General features: G+C 44.0%; 1 protein-coding gene across 2 annotated transcripts in view; it reads right to left on the reverse strand.

Moving 5' to 3' along the window:
- Positions 1-1,600: 1,600 nt before the first annotated feature.
- Positions 1,601-16,143, reverse strand: part of RPL11 (ribosomal protein L11) — a 31,904-nt gene continuing 17,361 nt past the window's right edge. The window contains exons 6-7 of one of the 2 annotated variants that reach the window (XM_020983071.2): positions 15,496-15,592; positions 1,601-14,751 (exon numbers count right to left, since the gene is read on the reverse strand). In XM_020983071.2, the coding sequence (XP_020838730.1) occupies positions 15,515-15,592 (78 nt within the window). In that variant the 3' untranslated portion in view covers positions 1,601-14,751; positions 15,496-15,514. Of the gene's footprint in view, positions 14,756-15,495; positions 15,593-16,143 lie in introns of both variants that reach the window. The other variant, XM_020983070.2, reaches the window with a different exon arrangement.

Raw genomic sequence — 16,143 nt, forward strand, 5'->3', positions numbered from 1 at the left:
GGCACTGCCAATCCAAGAGACAAGGACGTAGAGAACCACTGAGTCCAGGTCTCAAACTCAGCACAGAAATTTCAGGATTCAACAATATGGCAATGAGGGTCTCAGGGCTAATATTAACTGTGATATTTAGTATAATGATAATGCACATTTATATTGTAAACTAAGGTTTACAAAGTACTTTATTCACAAGTAATTTCTGAGGAAGCTACATGTTTCTTCAAGAATTGGTGATTTGACTCACAGAAATCAGAGTTGGAAGGGACCTCAGTTCATACCTGAATGAGATACTGAGGAACTCAGCACCTCAGTAGAGAGCCCGTTTCATTTTTATTTCATTATATTTTATTTTACTATATTCAATATATTATGTTTATTTCATTATATTTAGTATTTGAATATTATATTCTGCATATTTTATAATATTCATTATATTTTATTATATATAAATATTTACTCTAATTGTTATTAGTTCTTCCTTATGGTTTCAGAAAAACCTGGGAAAACTTACATAAATTCATGCAAAGTGAACAGGACCAGGAAAACATTATATACAGTAGCAATAATATTGTAAGGATGATAACTGTAAAAGACTTAACTACTCTGATCAAGACAAGGATCCTGGACAATTTTAAAAGACCCATGATGAAAAATGGTCTCCCCCTCCAGAGAGAGAACTGATGGACTCTAAATGCAGATTGAAGCATACTTTTAACTTTATTTTTATTGTTTTCTTTTGTTTGTGTTTTCTTTTGTAACATGGCTAATATGCAAATGTTTTGCCTGACTTCATGTGTATAACCGGTATTAAATTCTCAAGGAGGGGGGAGAGGTGGGAAGGAGGGAAAGAATTTGGAACTTAAAATTTTTAAAAATGATTGTTAAAAGTTTTTACATGCAACTGGTAAATATTTAATGAAATAAAATAAAAACAATTTTTATAAGAGTTCTTCCTTATACTTAATTGAAATCTTCCTTTTTTCTCCTAGATCTGCCTTAGGAACCAAACTGGACAATGCTAATTCCTCTCCATATAAAGACCCTTCAGATACTTGAAGACAACTGTTATATCAAACAAGCCCTATCTTTTCTTCTGGATGCAATCCCAGATTCTTCAGTTGATCATTTTGTGGTAAAGTCTGAAAATGTCTGTTCAGTAAAATTTACTCACTTTTTGTGAATGCCTTATTTTGTTTTGAAGTCACTTTTTTTTTTAATAGCTGGGGCTATCACTCCAAAGCTGGAATTAGGTGGAGCCAACTCTCTATGGATTATGAGAGCTTCTGGTATGAACCCCTCCTACCTGGTACAGCTGTGACAGAGAAAACCTGGACCATCAGCAACAGAGACAACCTGTTTCAGACTCGTGGTCCCATGGTCATTCCCTGGCACTGCCCAAGAGTTTTGCCCCTCTTAGGCATCTGTGGGGTGGAAATGCTCTAGAATGGTATTCAACAAAATTCAGTTCAGGCTAATAAAGATTTATGAAGTGTTTAACCCTGTGGCAGGTTCTGTGCTAGAGACCACAGAGATAAATTAAGTTATAGCCCCTGCCCCCAAGGAGCTCACAATCTAATACATAAGACAACATATGCACATAATATTTGATTCAATATATACTTTTATTAAGTACCTACCACAAAAAAAGTACAAGATCTATGTTCCATCCAGTACAGGAATCCATTTCACCAGTTAGTGAATAACAGTCAAGATATTTAGATTTTTAAAGTTTAGTTTAATTTTTCCAGATGATGATATGCCCAGTACCTTTCATTAGACTGTTCATTAGAGCATGGTTGTCAATCAATAAGTATTTATTAAGCACCTGCTAGTGCCAGGAACTAACGCTAGGCACTGGGAATACAGTAAAACCTGCGAGAAGTCTTTTCTTTTAGGCAATTGGGGTGAAGTGACTTGCCCAGAGTCACACAGCTAGTGAGTGTCAAGTGTTTAGTCTGACGGCAGATTTGAACCCAGGTTCTCCTGACTTCAAAGCCGGTGCTCTGTCCACTAAGAGATTTTTACTTGTAAGTTTACATCCTTAAGGGTGGAGACAAATACATATGAAAATGTACGTAGTGTCAGTTGAAAGGTAATGCCTATACATCTGTTCATACAGTCACACACACAAAGTGGTGAAAAGCAAGATATTTTGGGAGGGAGGGCATTCCAGACATGGAGGACAGTCAGTGTTAAGGCAGGATGAGGATGAGGAGGGTTGTATGTAAGGTACAATAGATGGGAGGATGGGAGGGGACATGATGGATAGGTTTATGTGTCTTTAAAAGCTAAATGGAGGCCAGGGGTACAGTAGATAGAGAGCTGGGCCTGGAGTCAGGAAAACCTGAGTTCAAATCTAGCCTCCAACACTTATGAGCTGTGTGACCCTGGACAAGTCACTTAACCTGCCTGTCTCCGTTTCCTCAACTGTAAAATGGAGATGAGGGCCTCCCTCCCAGGGCTGTTGTGAAGCTCAAATGAGGTAATATCTGTGAAGCATTTGGCACAATGCTTGGCCCACAGTAAATGATTAACAAATGATTGTTTCCGGCCTTCTCAGAGGCACTAGGAAGCTACTGGAGGTGGCCAGTAGCGAGTCACTGTGGTCAGTTCTAAGCTTAAGGAAAATGACTTTGGCTGCAGTGTTTAGGACAGACTGGAGTGGTGAGAGGCTTGGGGCAGAGATCAATTAGGTCAAAATATGGTGAAGGCCTGAACTAAGGTTGGATGAGAGCAGTATTGTAAAGGTAGAAATGGCAGGATTTGGCAATTGGTGGCAATGTGGGATTATGGAGAGTGAGAAGGCAAACCAGTCATGAGGTCACGCATCCGACCTCTAGGCAGAGAGCACAAACAGGGAAGTTTGGAGGAAGGGAGGGTTTAGAGAGGAAGGGTAAGGAGTTCAGACGTGTTAAGCTTAAGATGTCCTTAGGACAACCGGTTCGAAATGTCCAATAGGCGAATGAGGATATGAGACGGATGCTGGGGGAGAGACTGCAGCTAAATATGCATATCCAGGAATCACCCGCATAGAGATGAGCGTTAAATCCAGGGGAGCTGATGAGATTTGGAAGAGAGGAGAGAGAGGGCCCTGGACAGAACGCTGGGGAATCCCCAAAATTAGTGGGTGTGACATGGATGATGAATCGGCAAGGGAGACTTAGAAGGAATGGTCAGACAGGTGTCAGGAAAACCAGGAGGGAGGGATGTCCCGAAAACTCAGAGAGAAGAGATTACCCAGGAGAAGAGGGGAGTCAGTAGTGTCAAAAGTACGAGGACTAAGAGAAGACCTGGCAATGAAAAGATCATTGGGAATTCTGGAAACAAGGGTAAGATGAGAGGAAGGAGAGAAAGGACATGTAGAAGACTTTTTCAAGGAGTTTGGAAAAGGGAAGAGAAATATAGGATCATGGCTTGAGGGGTTGGTAGGGTCTGGTGAAAGTTTTTTTTAAAGATAAGACAGCACCATGGCTTCCTGGCTTTTCCATGAACAAGATACTTCACATCTTTCTCTGTCACTCTGTCTCTATGTCTGTGTCTGTGTCTCTTCCTCTCTCTCTCTCTCTCTCTCTCTCTCTCTCTCTCTCTCTCTCTCTGTCCCCTCTCACCTCTTTCTCTCCCATCTCTCACCTCTTACCTCTCTCTCTCTCCTCTCACCTCTCTTTCTCTCTCACATTTCTCTCTCTCTCTCTCTCTCTCTCCCTCTCTCTCTCCCTTCCCTCCCCTCCAGGCATTTTCTCTTTCTCCCCCTGTGCCCCCCATGCCTGGAATGCCCTTCTTCTTCTCCTACAGACCTTCTTTAAGTCCCAACTAAAATCCCATCTTTTACAGAAGGCCTTTTCCAACACCTCTTAACACTTTCCCTTGGTTAATTATCTCCTATTTATCCTGCATAAGGTGAGTTTTGTATATATTTGTTTACACATCTCCTCCATTAGACTGTAAACTCCTTGAGGGCAGGGCTTGTCTTTTGTCTCTTTTTTGTATCCCTTCTACTGAGCACAGCTTAAAAGTTTATTGATTAATTGACTAGGCCATGTTTGAAGTCAGCAGGGAAGAAACCAGTTTACAGGAAGAGGCTGGAAAGATTCAGAAGAGAAGCTGGGGGATGGTTAAGGATGCAATCTTTTGGAGAAGACAGGAGGGGATAGAATCAAATGCACTTGTAGAGACGCAGGAGGAGGGCCCCCTTTTTGTCAGAAACTGGGGGGAAGGAGGAGAAATAGGAGATGATGTCGAGGGGTTCTGAGATAAGAGAATGGGAGACGCGGAACCTCATATTGAGTAGCCTCGTTTTTTTTTTTTCAGTCAAGTAGGCGGCAAGGTCTGAAAATGAGAGAGGGCAAACGAGGAGGTCAAAGGGGCTACTGCAGGGAAGAGAAGCTTCTGTGGGGAGTGGTAAAGGGATGATATAGCCCTAAAAGAGAAGAGGCCCCAGAGCAGAGCCCAGTGGGCCTGTGTGGATAAAGAAGAAGCCAATTAGAAAAGAAGGAGCAGTTGCGACTGAACGGAGAGAGAAGAGTGGTACAAAGACCTATGGAGGAAAAGTGGGGATAACAATACTAACACCTGAGGGAGGTTCAAATGGAGAAAACACATGCAAAATCCCAGTACTATGTAAATGTCAGCTATGATTATCGTTAGGAGGAAGCACTGTAGTCTGGGTCTGGTCTGCCAGCACTGATGAAATCGTAGATAATTGCAAGTATTTCAGTGAGTTCCTATTCATGGGGTACAAAGCAGTCCTTTAAGTGGAGACCTACGCTGGACTTTGTGGGTTTGTTGAATGCCTCGGTACCACCTGCATGTCTCTCTGTGTTATTTGGAAATGACTCCCCGCCATTGCTTAAACAGGAAGAACCTTAAGGCCTGCAGGACGCGTTTAACTCTTGAACTGGTCTCCCACCGAGCCTAGTTGTCTTTAACACAGCATGAGCCAAGCCAAGACCCCCTTCACTTGGGCATCTGTGGAAATTCACCAAGTCCTGCGCTATAGGCCTCAGCACTGCAGGGAAGCTCCCTGGGTTTTCCAAGGCTACTACAGAGGAGCACGAGTTTTGGCAGATGACTTCAACTCATTTCCATTCCATTCTCAAATGTTCAGTGTAAGACTACCTGCAAAACGCTGGGTGCTCAACGCTAACAGTTTGTGCCTTTGAGCAGCCTGGAGTGCTCAGCTCCAGGAGGAGGAGGGGTGGGGCACTGCCCGCCTAACAGCTCCAGTGTTTCCCTGGCCCGAGTTGGGGGGGATTGTAAGACCCCTGTGCAAAAAACCCTCCCTCCAGGGTCACGGCGCTGCCCCACTGGGAGCCTCCCGTTCAATTCCCCCTAGAATTTAAACCATGATATGGAAGGCTTGGGGCCCTGGGGGGAAAGTGGGAGCCATCAGAGAAGGAGAAGAGCCTTGCTGATTCTTGGTGGGCTATCGCTGAACCCCAGTGTGCATTCTCTGCATCAGCGTGTGCTGCAGTCAGCCCCGGCTGGCGCTTCGCTCTCTGGGGTGAAATCAAGGCTACCCTAGCTGATAAAATGATTTGTCTTCATGCTGTGCGTGGAGGTTAGGGACCTGGTCACCCACATTTGTGGGCACAGAAATTCCCGAGAGAGTATTCTGTAGGCTCATAATAAGCCAGAGATCGTACGTAGTAATCTTTTGGATCAGGCCCAAGATTGGTCCTGATCTTCCTGAGCCCGCATCTTGAGCATTACAAATATGACCTCTGGGTTCAGGAATGGGTTGCCTCAGGGCAACATAATGTGCTAATCTTGCAGACCACAAAACTGAAGAAGCCTGAACGAGCTGCTCTTTCTGGCAAAATTCGCTCATTATTAATTGTTAATCACAGTAAAAGACTACCACCACTGTCTAGGTAATCATGAGTCAGTCACTTAACCTCAATGGGCCTCAGTTTCCTTATTCGCAAATCCAAGGGGTCAAACTTGATGTCAGTAAGGTCCCTTTTAGGCTCTTTTTGACAATCTTCTGGCCTAAGGTGCCTTCTAGCACAAAATTCTATTCTCAGAGGTTTCTGTCAGGATTCATGGGAAGGGATTTGTGCACTTGGAGTCTGCAGACCTGGAGTCCAGGCCCATCCTGATCGGCTTAGCCTCTCCAAGCTCGTCTTCCTCTTTGGAACAGGAATACTAACATTTGTGGTTCTCCATCACAATTTTGAAGAAAGTGTTCCATAAACTTTAAAGTGCTATAGGAGTCTGAGCTATTATCATAATCAAAGAGGAAACCTTTGGCCTTCCTCCACTGGGATCCTGGTGTTAACAGTTGATCACAAGGTCAGAAATTTAGAACTAGAAGGAACTTTAGAGACCATCTAGTGTGAAATTCAGATGAAGAAACTTTCCTGCTGCTTACAATTTCACATCATTCCCCCCCTTAAAAAAAAAAAAGGTATTTTATCTAATATCCTAGCAAATAAAATAACGAAATACCCCCAAGAACTCCTGGGGGTCTATTTTCCCACATGTTATCACAAGATCAGGTGGAAAGAACATACATGGAGAAAACATACATGACCTGGGAAGAAACATGGAAGACGCACACAAAGTTAAGATGTTTGTCAACAAGACACTCAAAGGGAAACATATCAGGAGCTGACGGCTACGGCAAAGGTGAGGCTGGGATGACTGACTCATCTCCAAGCTGCAGATGGGCTGAAATCCTCTGCTTGATATCAGTGAACTGTTTCCTGCTAGATTCTGAGGGAGCCTTCTGTCATGCAGCCCACCATCTCTGCTGCATGGTGTGCTTCAATTCTCATTTTCATAGCTTTTAAAAAGTTTTAGGGGCAGCTAGGTGGCGCAATGGATAGAGCACTGGCCCAGGATTCAGGAGGACCTGAGTTCAGATCCCGCCTCAGACACATAACACTTACTAGCTGTGTGACCTGGGCAAGTCACTTAACCCCACTGCCTAGCCAAAAAAAAAAAAAAAGATTAAAAAAAAAAGTTTTAGAAACAGAGCACTCATGTGCTTTCAAATTCTGCTCTGGGTTCAGCCCCAAGATTGGACCAGATCCATGTGAGCCCATACCTCGGGTATGACAAACATAACCCCTGGGTTCCAGAAAGGTTTGCCCCAGGGTGACCATTGTGAATTGCAATTGCTGAAGCATTATGTTAACTAATGATTCTGCTTTATATTTAGAAGTGCTTCTAAGGAGGGGAACTGGCCAAGATCCCAAGGGAGAAGAAAAGACTTTTTAAAAAACTAGTATAATCCTTCTTGGGGGCAGCTAGGTGGTGCACTGGATAGAGCACTGGGCCTGAAGGGAGGAAGCACTAAGTTCAAATCCAGCCTCAGACACTCACTAGCTTTGTGACCCTAGGCAAGTCACTTAACCCAAGTTGTCTCAAAAATAATAATAATGGGGGCAGCTAGGTGGTGTAGTAGATAGAGCACCAGCCCTGGATTCAGGACGACCTGAGCTCAAATCCAGCCTCAGACGCGTTACTCTTACTAGCTGTGTGACCCTGGGCTTAACCCCACTGCCTAGCCAAAAAAGAAAGAAAGAAAGAAAAGAAAATAGTAATAATGATGATGATGATGATGATGATGATGATGGTGATGATGGTATGTATTGAAGGAATGTCCAGTGAACTGAATTTTTGAAGCATTTATTGTTACAAAGCCCTTCACATACACCATCTTACATGACCTTTGCTATGGTGCTGTGGAGTAAGCAGGGCAATTATAATCTTCATTTTACATATGAGAAAACCTATCTTCCAAAAGGTCGAGAGATTTGCCCAAGGTCATATAGATAGTAAGTGACAGAGCTGGGAACCAGGCTTTGATACCAAGATTTTGGAATCAGAATCTGAGGCCCTTGTTATTACTCTGAACTGTCCCCCCACAAATAACAATTTAAAATAACAACAGTAATAATAGTGGTCACTCATATAACACTTTAAGGTTTGCCAAGTGGCTAATTTAGGCCTCACCATAACCCTGTGAATTATTATCCACATTTTACAGATCAGGAAACTGAGCTTCCAAGGCGGTAAGTGGCTTCCTTTACACAGCTAGGAGTGTTGAGGCACAATATGGAGCCAGGTCTCCCTGAGTCTGAGATCACTCCAATGCCCCATTTTTTTTTTTTAGGCAATTGGGTTAAGTGACTTGGCCAGGGTCACACAGCTAGTAAGTGTCCAGTGTTTGGTCTGAGTCTGGATTTGAACTCAGGTCCTCCTGACTTCAGGGCCGATGCTCTATCCACAGCGCCACCTAGCTGCCCCCTTCCAATGCCCCATTCTGAAAGCAAGATGCTGCAGGCTCGACCTGATGTTAAGGTACCTCAAAAATAAGAAAGGGGAACTAGCAGCAGCAGCAGCAGCTGTAAAACTGACTGTGCGGAACAAGCAGCCTGAAATTAGCAGGATGAGACCTGCCAACCCAGCCCTCAAGGAACTTAGACTCTAGAGAATTGATTTCTGTAACCAAGGAACCAAACACTGTGCTGTAAGAAAAGCCTAGGGTGGGCAGAGCCACAGGAAAACAGCTTCAGGCAGCAGAGCCTGAAGAGCCATCTGGAGAGGGAGCCCTGCTCCAAGTCTGTTTCCAAGGTCTCTTTCACGAAGAGGAGGGGAGATATGGCAGCAAAACACATCAGGAGAATAAGAGCTGACATAGGAACAAAGTATGGAGCCACAGACTGTTGGAGTTCAGGGATCTTACAACATGGGATGTCAGAAAGGGCTCTTTATTTTATGTGCAGAATGTCAGGCTTGGAAGGGACCTTAGAACATGGAATGTCCAAACAGGAAGAAGCTTTAGAACCAGAGCTGGGAGAGACAAAGACTGTCAGCGGTGGAAAAGGGGTCAGAAAGCAGAACGTCAGAACCCAGAAGGTCAGCCCTAGGAAGGGCCTTAGAACACAGATTACTGGAGCTAAAAGGGTGATTCAGAAGAGAAATGTAGATCGTCAGGGCTGGAAGGGACCTTAGAATACAGAATGTTAGAAACAAATGGGACCTTAGAATGGATTAACGGCTGGAGGAGACGGCAGTGGTCTCATCTAATACCAACCCCTCATTTGACAGACAGTAGGACTGAGGCCCAAGGAGTGTAAGGCACCAGGGCATGGTCACACAGAAAGCAGCAGTGCTGGGATTCCAAGCCGAGCCATCTGACTCCAAAACCAGTTTTTCTCAGGTATCCAACGCTATGTCTCTCGAGCACACGCATCTCATTCGAAGAGAATACGCTGGTAGTTAGCTGAGGTTGTGCTGTCTGAGTATCATTTCCATGGCACTTGAAATTACATTAGGTGAGATAGGAAAACTCAATAATTGAAGCAGAGGAATAACTTTCATAGGATCATCGATTTAGAGACAGGAGGGTCCTCAGGATCCACCTAAGTCTAACCTCCTTATTTTACAGATGAAGAAACCGAAGAAGGAAATAAACATTAAATGCCTACTGGGTGCTAAGTGCTTTACAAATATGATCTCGTTTGATCCTCACAACAACCCTGGGAGGTAGGTGCTATTATCATCCTAATTTTACAGCTGAGGAAAGTGAGGCAGAGGTTAAGTGACTTGCCCAGAGTCACAGAGTTAGAAAATGTCTGAAGCAGGATTTGAACTCAGGTCTTTATCATTCCAGGTCTAGCGCTCTATCTAGTGCCAGGGGCTTGCCTAGGGTCTTCCTGACTCCAGATCTGGCACTCTATCCTCCATCTTCACTGAACCTCAATGCACCTTCATTGTTACTCTATCTTTTCCCTTCCTGTTACTACAGATCCTATTCCTCCTCTCAATACCACCGTCTCTCTTCCACAGAGCTTTATTAGGAAGAAAGGAGAAAAGAAACAAGCATTTATTGAGTACCTACTGTGTGCCAAGCACTGTGCTAATCGCTGGATAAACAAATACAACCTTGCCCTCCAGGAGCTTACAGTTCATCCTACAAAAGAGAACATGAAAAACAAAAAAACCAGGGCAGCTGGATGGCGTGGTGGATAGAGCACCAGCCCCTCAGGAGGACCTGAGTTCAAATCCGGCCTCAAACACATAACACTTACTAGCTGTGTGACCCTGGGCAAGTCACTTAACCCCATTACCTAGCCAAAAAACAAAAACAAAAAGAAGTTGGAAAAGCAATGCAGGGGTCTGGTTTGGGGGGCTCCCAGCACAGTGGAAGGAACCTCAGCAGCCTTCTAGGTCAAACCGAACCTGAAAAAAGGGAATCCCTTCTCTAACATATCCCAGAAGCGGCCATCCAATCTGCTCTGCTGGAAGTTCCTGGGGATTCTGGCCCTCCCTCTTCTCCCAGGCCATCTTCCCCACTCCTCATTCTTCTGGCCTCCCTACTCAATCTTGGTCCTGGGGCCTGTTACTGACTCCTCAGCCACCCCCACCCCCAAGAGAATTCCTGGAAGTTCCCCTGCAAGTTCTTGGCTCCTGCCTCAATCAGTATTGATCTCAGCCTATAAACACGGTGGGCCTGCCACCACCAGGCTGTGGATGGTCTCTAGGCAAAGTGAGGAAATCACCCGGATTTCAGCCATCATGGTTTTATACTGCATAAAAGTCCAGTGCCCGTTCCCCACCCCTGGTCCAGTGAATTGGGCCTTCCCGGGGTCTAGAGTCCTACTGCACATTTATTGATTCTCAGTCTCACCCCTTTCCTGCTGTCCTCACTCTGAAGACCCCTCCCCTACTTCCCTAATTTTCCCTGGTGCTCCCTTAAATAACCTCCATCCCTCACCTCGACACCCTTTCCTCCCCTCCCACAAGGAGTCCCTTACTCTTTGCCAAGGCCATCTTCTTCAATGATGCAAAAGGAAATGGACAAAGGAGGGAGGCCCGCAGGATGGAGGGCCCAGCTCCTCCACACAAGGGTCTCCACAGAGACCTTCCTCCAGGGCCCCGCTTCTCCCATGTTCCCCCTTTTTTGGATCTTCACGCCCATTCTCTCTTCCCTCTACCTATAAACATGGTCAGAGCTCCCCAATGAAAAAAAAAAAAGAGCCTCCTCTTGACTCCCCACCCCATACCAAGTATTAGCCACCATGTAGATAATGCTCTAAGATATCCAGAACGTGCTAATCTCTTCTGAGCTTTGCTGTGGACAGGTGGCAGGGAAAGGGATGAAGTGATTAGCTCAGGGCCACATAGTAAGTAACTCTATTTCCCCACATCCCCTCTATCCAATACCCTCTCATTACCATTCCATCTCTAGGCTCCCTTTTGCCTGTCACCTTTTCCCTTCCTAGATATTTATTGGAATCAAAGACGAGACAGAAGGGATCTCAGCCACTATCTTGTCCAAACCAGACCTAAAAAAAGAATCCTCTCTGACATCCTGGAGGAGTGGTCATCCAGCCCTGGCCTGAAGGGGATCCAACCCTACTGCTGTTGCAGGAGGCCACCCCACTTCTGGGAGCTCCACTTGTTAGGATCCTGACAACAAGCCTGAACTGCCTCTCTGCCACTGCGACTCAGCCTATTTTTCTCATGGTCCTGCCTCTGGGGTAAGAGAACAAGCTGAATCTACTTTCTCCAAGTGGGTTCTTTAAAGATATGAAGACAGTCCCAGCATTCCCCCCGAGCTTTCTCTTCTTCAGGCTGAACACCCCTTAACCTCATTGGGCCAGACCTTGAGGCCCTCTACCAGCCAGGGTGCTTTTCTCTGGATATTTTCTGACATAGCATCATTCTTAAAATGTGAAGCCTAGAACTCAGTCTAATATACCAGATGTGGTCTGACTAGGGCAGACTGCAGTGAGACTACTTATTCTTTATTTCCTTATTCCCAGGTACTAGACTTTTTTTAAAAATGTAGTTTAAGACCTCATTGGCTTGCCTGGCCACCATAGTCTACCACAGACTCATAATGAGCTTGCAACCCACTAGATCCCCAGATATTTTTCAGATGAAGTGCTGTCTAGCCATACCTTCCCCTCCTTCTATTTAGGGAGTTGAGTTTTTGAATTCACATGGGAGACCTTGTATTTTATTTTCCTATTACATTCCATCTTATTCAATTTAGCCTGTCCAGGATCTTTTTTTAGTCCTGTCTATGCAGTCCAGTGTTAGCTATTCTTCCCAGATTTCTGTCATCTGAACATTTGTAAAGCATGCCATCTGAGTCTTGATATTCAACTCACTAATAAACAGCACAGGGCCAAGAACAGTTGCCTAGAGCACACGACTGGAGACCCTAATTCCAAGCTGACATCATACAACCTTTTGAATTCAACCATTTAACCAGTTTTAAATTCATCTATGCATTATTGTCTTGCCCACATCTCTCCTTCATATATATATCTATATATATATACACACACACACACACATATATATATACATACATATATACACACACATACATACATATCTACACACATATATGTATATGTGTGCATGTATGTGTATAGCTATCTATCTATATCCATATCTCTATCTATATCATGAAAGACTTTATCAAATGCTTTGCTAAAATTGAGCCAAATGATATCTCCAGCACCCCCTCCATCTACCAGTTCTACAACCTGAATATAAGCCTGAAATGCCTTGTTTTTTTTCTAAAGTCATGATGGTTCTTTACGATCACTGTTTCCTTTTCCATATGTTCATTGACTATCCTTTGAATAGCATGTTACAGAATTTTCTTTTCTTTCTTAAAGAATTTTCCCAGTAATGAAAGTCTAGAGCACGCAGAGTCTGTTCTCTTTCCTTTTTGAAAATCAGGACATCTGCCCTTCTAGACTCCTTCGGTAACTCTCTGATTTACCAGATCTTTGAAAGGGCGCTGACAATGGCTTGGCAATCATAACCACCGCTTTTTTCAGTACCCAAGGATGTAGTTCATTTGAATCAGGTAATATGAACCTACTAAGGGCAGCAGGTGCTTTCTCCATACTTACTTATCTTGGGTATCCAACTTTAGATCCAGCCTGAAGCACTCCCCTTATCCAAAAAAACACACACAAAATGAGAGAGCCGCTGCACCTTGTGACATCCATTGCCATCATCCCATCTCTTCACTGCTCCTCTTTACCCCACAGATAGCTTAAACAAGAGAAAGAGCTTTTTTGTTTTCCGTTGCCTTCTTCCCGGCTCCTAACACTCTTCTTCCAGGACCATTCCGTGCTGCTGAATTCATTTTCTGTTATTTGTCCTTGCTTCCATTTCTCAACTTACCCTTTAAAAATCTAGACTGGTTTGTGAGTTATCAATATTTTATACAATTCCCCCTTTTTTTCCTCATCAGAATTGTCTTCCTTATGTCTTCAGCTTCCTTGGCTGACTCCACCAGGAGAACTTGATCCTGCCTTTCTTTCTACCAAACTCCTCTCAAATCTAGGATCCATTTCAGACTACACCAGGATTTCCTCACCTTCTTTCTTTCACAAACTCTAAGATAGAAGTAGTCACTTCCTCTCAGTGTTCCCATCATTTCTACTCCAACCATATTGCTGAGAACTGGACACAAAACAGTTTCCATTTCCGTGTCCCTCTTTTGAAGGGACAGCCAGATAGCACCATAGTGCATAGAGCACCGTGCCTGGAGTCAGGGAGACTCATCTTCCTGAGTTCAAATGTGGGCTCAGACGCTTACTAGCTGTGTGACCCTGGGCAAGTCATGTAATCCTATTTGCCTCAGTTTCCTCATCCATAAAATGAGCTGGAAAAGGAAATGGCAAACCACTCCAGTATCTTTGCCAAGAAAATCCCAAATGGGGTCACAAAGAATCGGACACAACTGAAATGACTGAATAGCAACAACTGTCTTTTAAAATACGAAATGATCATTAATTAAAAATTTATGAAATTCTCTGATTTTCATAGCAAAAACTCTAACAGATATCCAGATAACTGAGGTTAACCATTACTCTTACCTGCCTCTGGGACTGATTGGTGGTCTGTTCCCTAATTTGTTTACTCTAATTTCCTTTTTCTGTCCACTGATTATCTCCTAAATTTCTCCACCATGTTTTCCCATTCTGATTCCTAAATTTCCTCGTGTTCTAAATATAAAATGCTGTGCTGCTACCACGCCTCTCCTCTAATCTTTCAGCTATCCTTTCTCTTTTGAGTAAGATATACTTTTTCTGACCCACATGGGTTTCACCCTACCCAGTCTCAGTGAAACCTATAACGTCAAATTCTCCTCTTTGCTTTGGGATCTCTAGTGGAGCTGGTTTGCTACCCATAATCTGCATTTCTGCATAAAGGTCTGAGGCCAGGGTTTATTGTTGGCTTCTTTCCTGGACTCCTCCTCTTCTGAACTTCTGGATGCTTTAATTGCTATTCTTCCTACATTTTCCATACTCTCTACTGTATCTAGCTCTCCCTCCTTCCCCCCATACCCTTTATACTTTCAAACCCCTTTGATTAGATTTTCAAAACTCTAGGCAAATATATTCCTATTAGCCTTTGTAAGAGTGGTCGTACCCCATAGTGGCTGTACCCCATCCATTGCCAGAAGCCTACCATCCCTGTGTTTTAAACTGTAATCCAGAAATCCAAATCCCATTATTAAACACCATTATTTATTGCCAGCTGTTACTTCCCCAAATGTGCTTGTCTCTTCTGAAGCCCTTCTGTCTTCAGTGGACAGCAGTGATGAAGACACCACCAGGGCCCATACACAGGGTCTTCATTTTCTTGCCTAAGACTTCATAATTTTTGGCAATGATTTCTAGGTTCCTCCTGGCAGTATCACCAGGAAAGGGTAGCATTCATCCATTTTTAAAAATCTTGGGAAGCTCTCGGTAATACCTTGAATACCTGCCTAAGGAAACAGAAGAGGGATCTATTGCCCTCAGTTCCCCTTTTAAAAGCCTTCAGTGACTTCCTGTTGGCTAATTGACAAAATCCAAGCTCCTCAGCCTGTTATTCAAGGTTCTCCACAATCTGGCAAACTCCCCCTTCCACCCCCTCACCTTTCCAACATTTATTTCACAGAAATCTTTTCCACATCCACCACACAGTTCACCCACTACCTCCCCGCTGCCTCTCCCCCCACGCCTCCCACCCCTGCCCCAATCTTACTACCAAAATCCCATCTTTCCTTAAAGACCCAATTAAAGTGTCGCGTCTCTTCCATGAAGTCCCCCACACTGGAAACATTGGTCCTTCCTCAAACCTCACACTATTTGAATTACAGTTATCTGAACACGCATTATTTCTTCGTACTGGATCTTAACCTCTAAGACAGTAAATGTGTCTGATATAGTTTTGTAGCTTCCCCAGAACACATAATTGGTCTTTAATAAATATCTGTTGGATTCAACATAAGAGATTTCATAATGGGAGATAAGTCTAGAAAGATAATTTGGGGCCAGTGGCAAAAGGTCTTGAATACTTCAGACTTTAGTCAACAGGAATGGGGAACTATTCACATAACTGAGCAGGAGTGACCTGATCAGAAGTAGACTTTAGGAAGATAAACCTTGCCTCCTACACCCATCACCCTGGCTGAGACCCTTATCCCCTCCTGCCTGGCTTACTTTAGTAGAGCCTCTGACTTACATCTCTCCTCCTTTCCAGTCTATACTCCACAGCTGCAAAACCAGTCTTCCTGAAAGACAGGTCTGACCACAGCCCTCCCCTGCTCAAGAAGCACCACCTGTAGGATAAAATACAAAGTTCTCTGTGATTAAAAGCCCTTCTCAATCTACATCCAGCTAGACTTTCCCAGGCCTGTCATATGTTACTGACTTTCACACACCCTCTAAGTCCCCACCATTCCATCTCCACACCTTTCATTTCTCACTTGACTGCATTACTTTGGGACATCTCCGACTTCTCTTACCATGTCCCAGAAAGTTTATTAATGGGAAAACCTCATAATCCAGTAAAACCCAATAAGCTCGTACTCCATCTCATCATTATCTTCTGTCCCTCTGATTGGAGAGTGGAGCCAGGAACTCTAAAACTGCCAGGAAAGAGCCCAGCTCAGAACATCTCCTTTCTCACCTGGATACACTACTCTGAGACTTCTCTGATTTTTCTACCATGTCCTAAATGCCCAGACTCCCTTCCCCCCCTGCTTCTCAGCTTCCTTTGATGCTGTCTTCCCCCATTAGATTGTGAACTCCTTGAGCAAAGGGACTGTCTTTTTTTTGGGGGGGGTGGATTTTCTTCAGTATTTTTTGTGCCTCTTTTACCAAGTTCTTA

The sequence above is a fragment of the Phascolarctos cinereus genome, unplaced genomic scaffold (genome assembly GCF_003287225.1).
Source record: "Phascolarctos cinereus isolate Bilbo 61053 unplaced genomic scaffold, phaCin_HiC Scaffold_726;HRSCAF=1367, whole genome shotgun sequence".
Classification (NCBI taxonomy): domain Eukaryota; kingdom Metazoa; phylum Chordata; class Mammalia; order Diprotodontia; family Phascolarctidae; genus Phascolarctos; species Phascolarctos cinereus.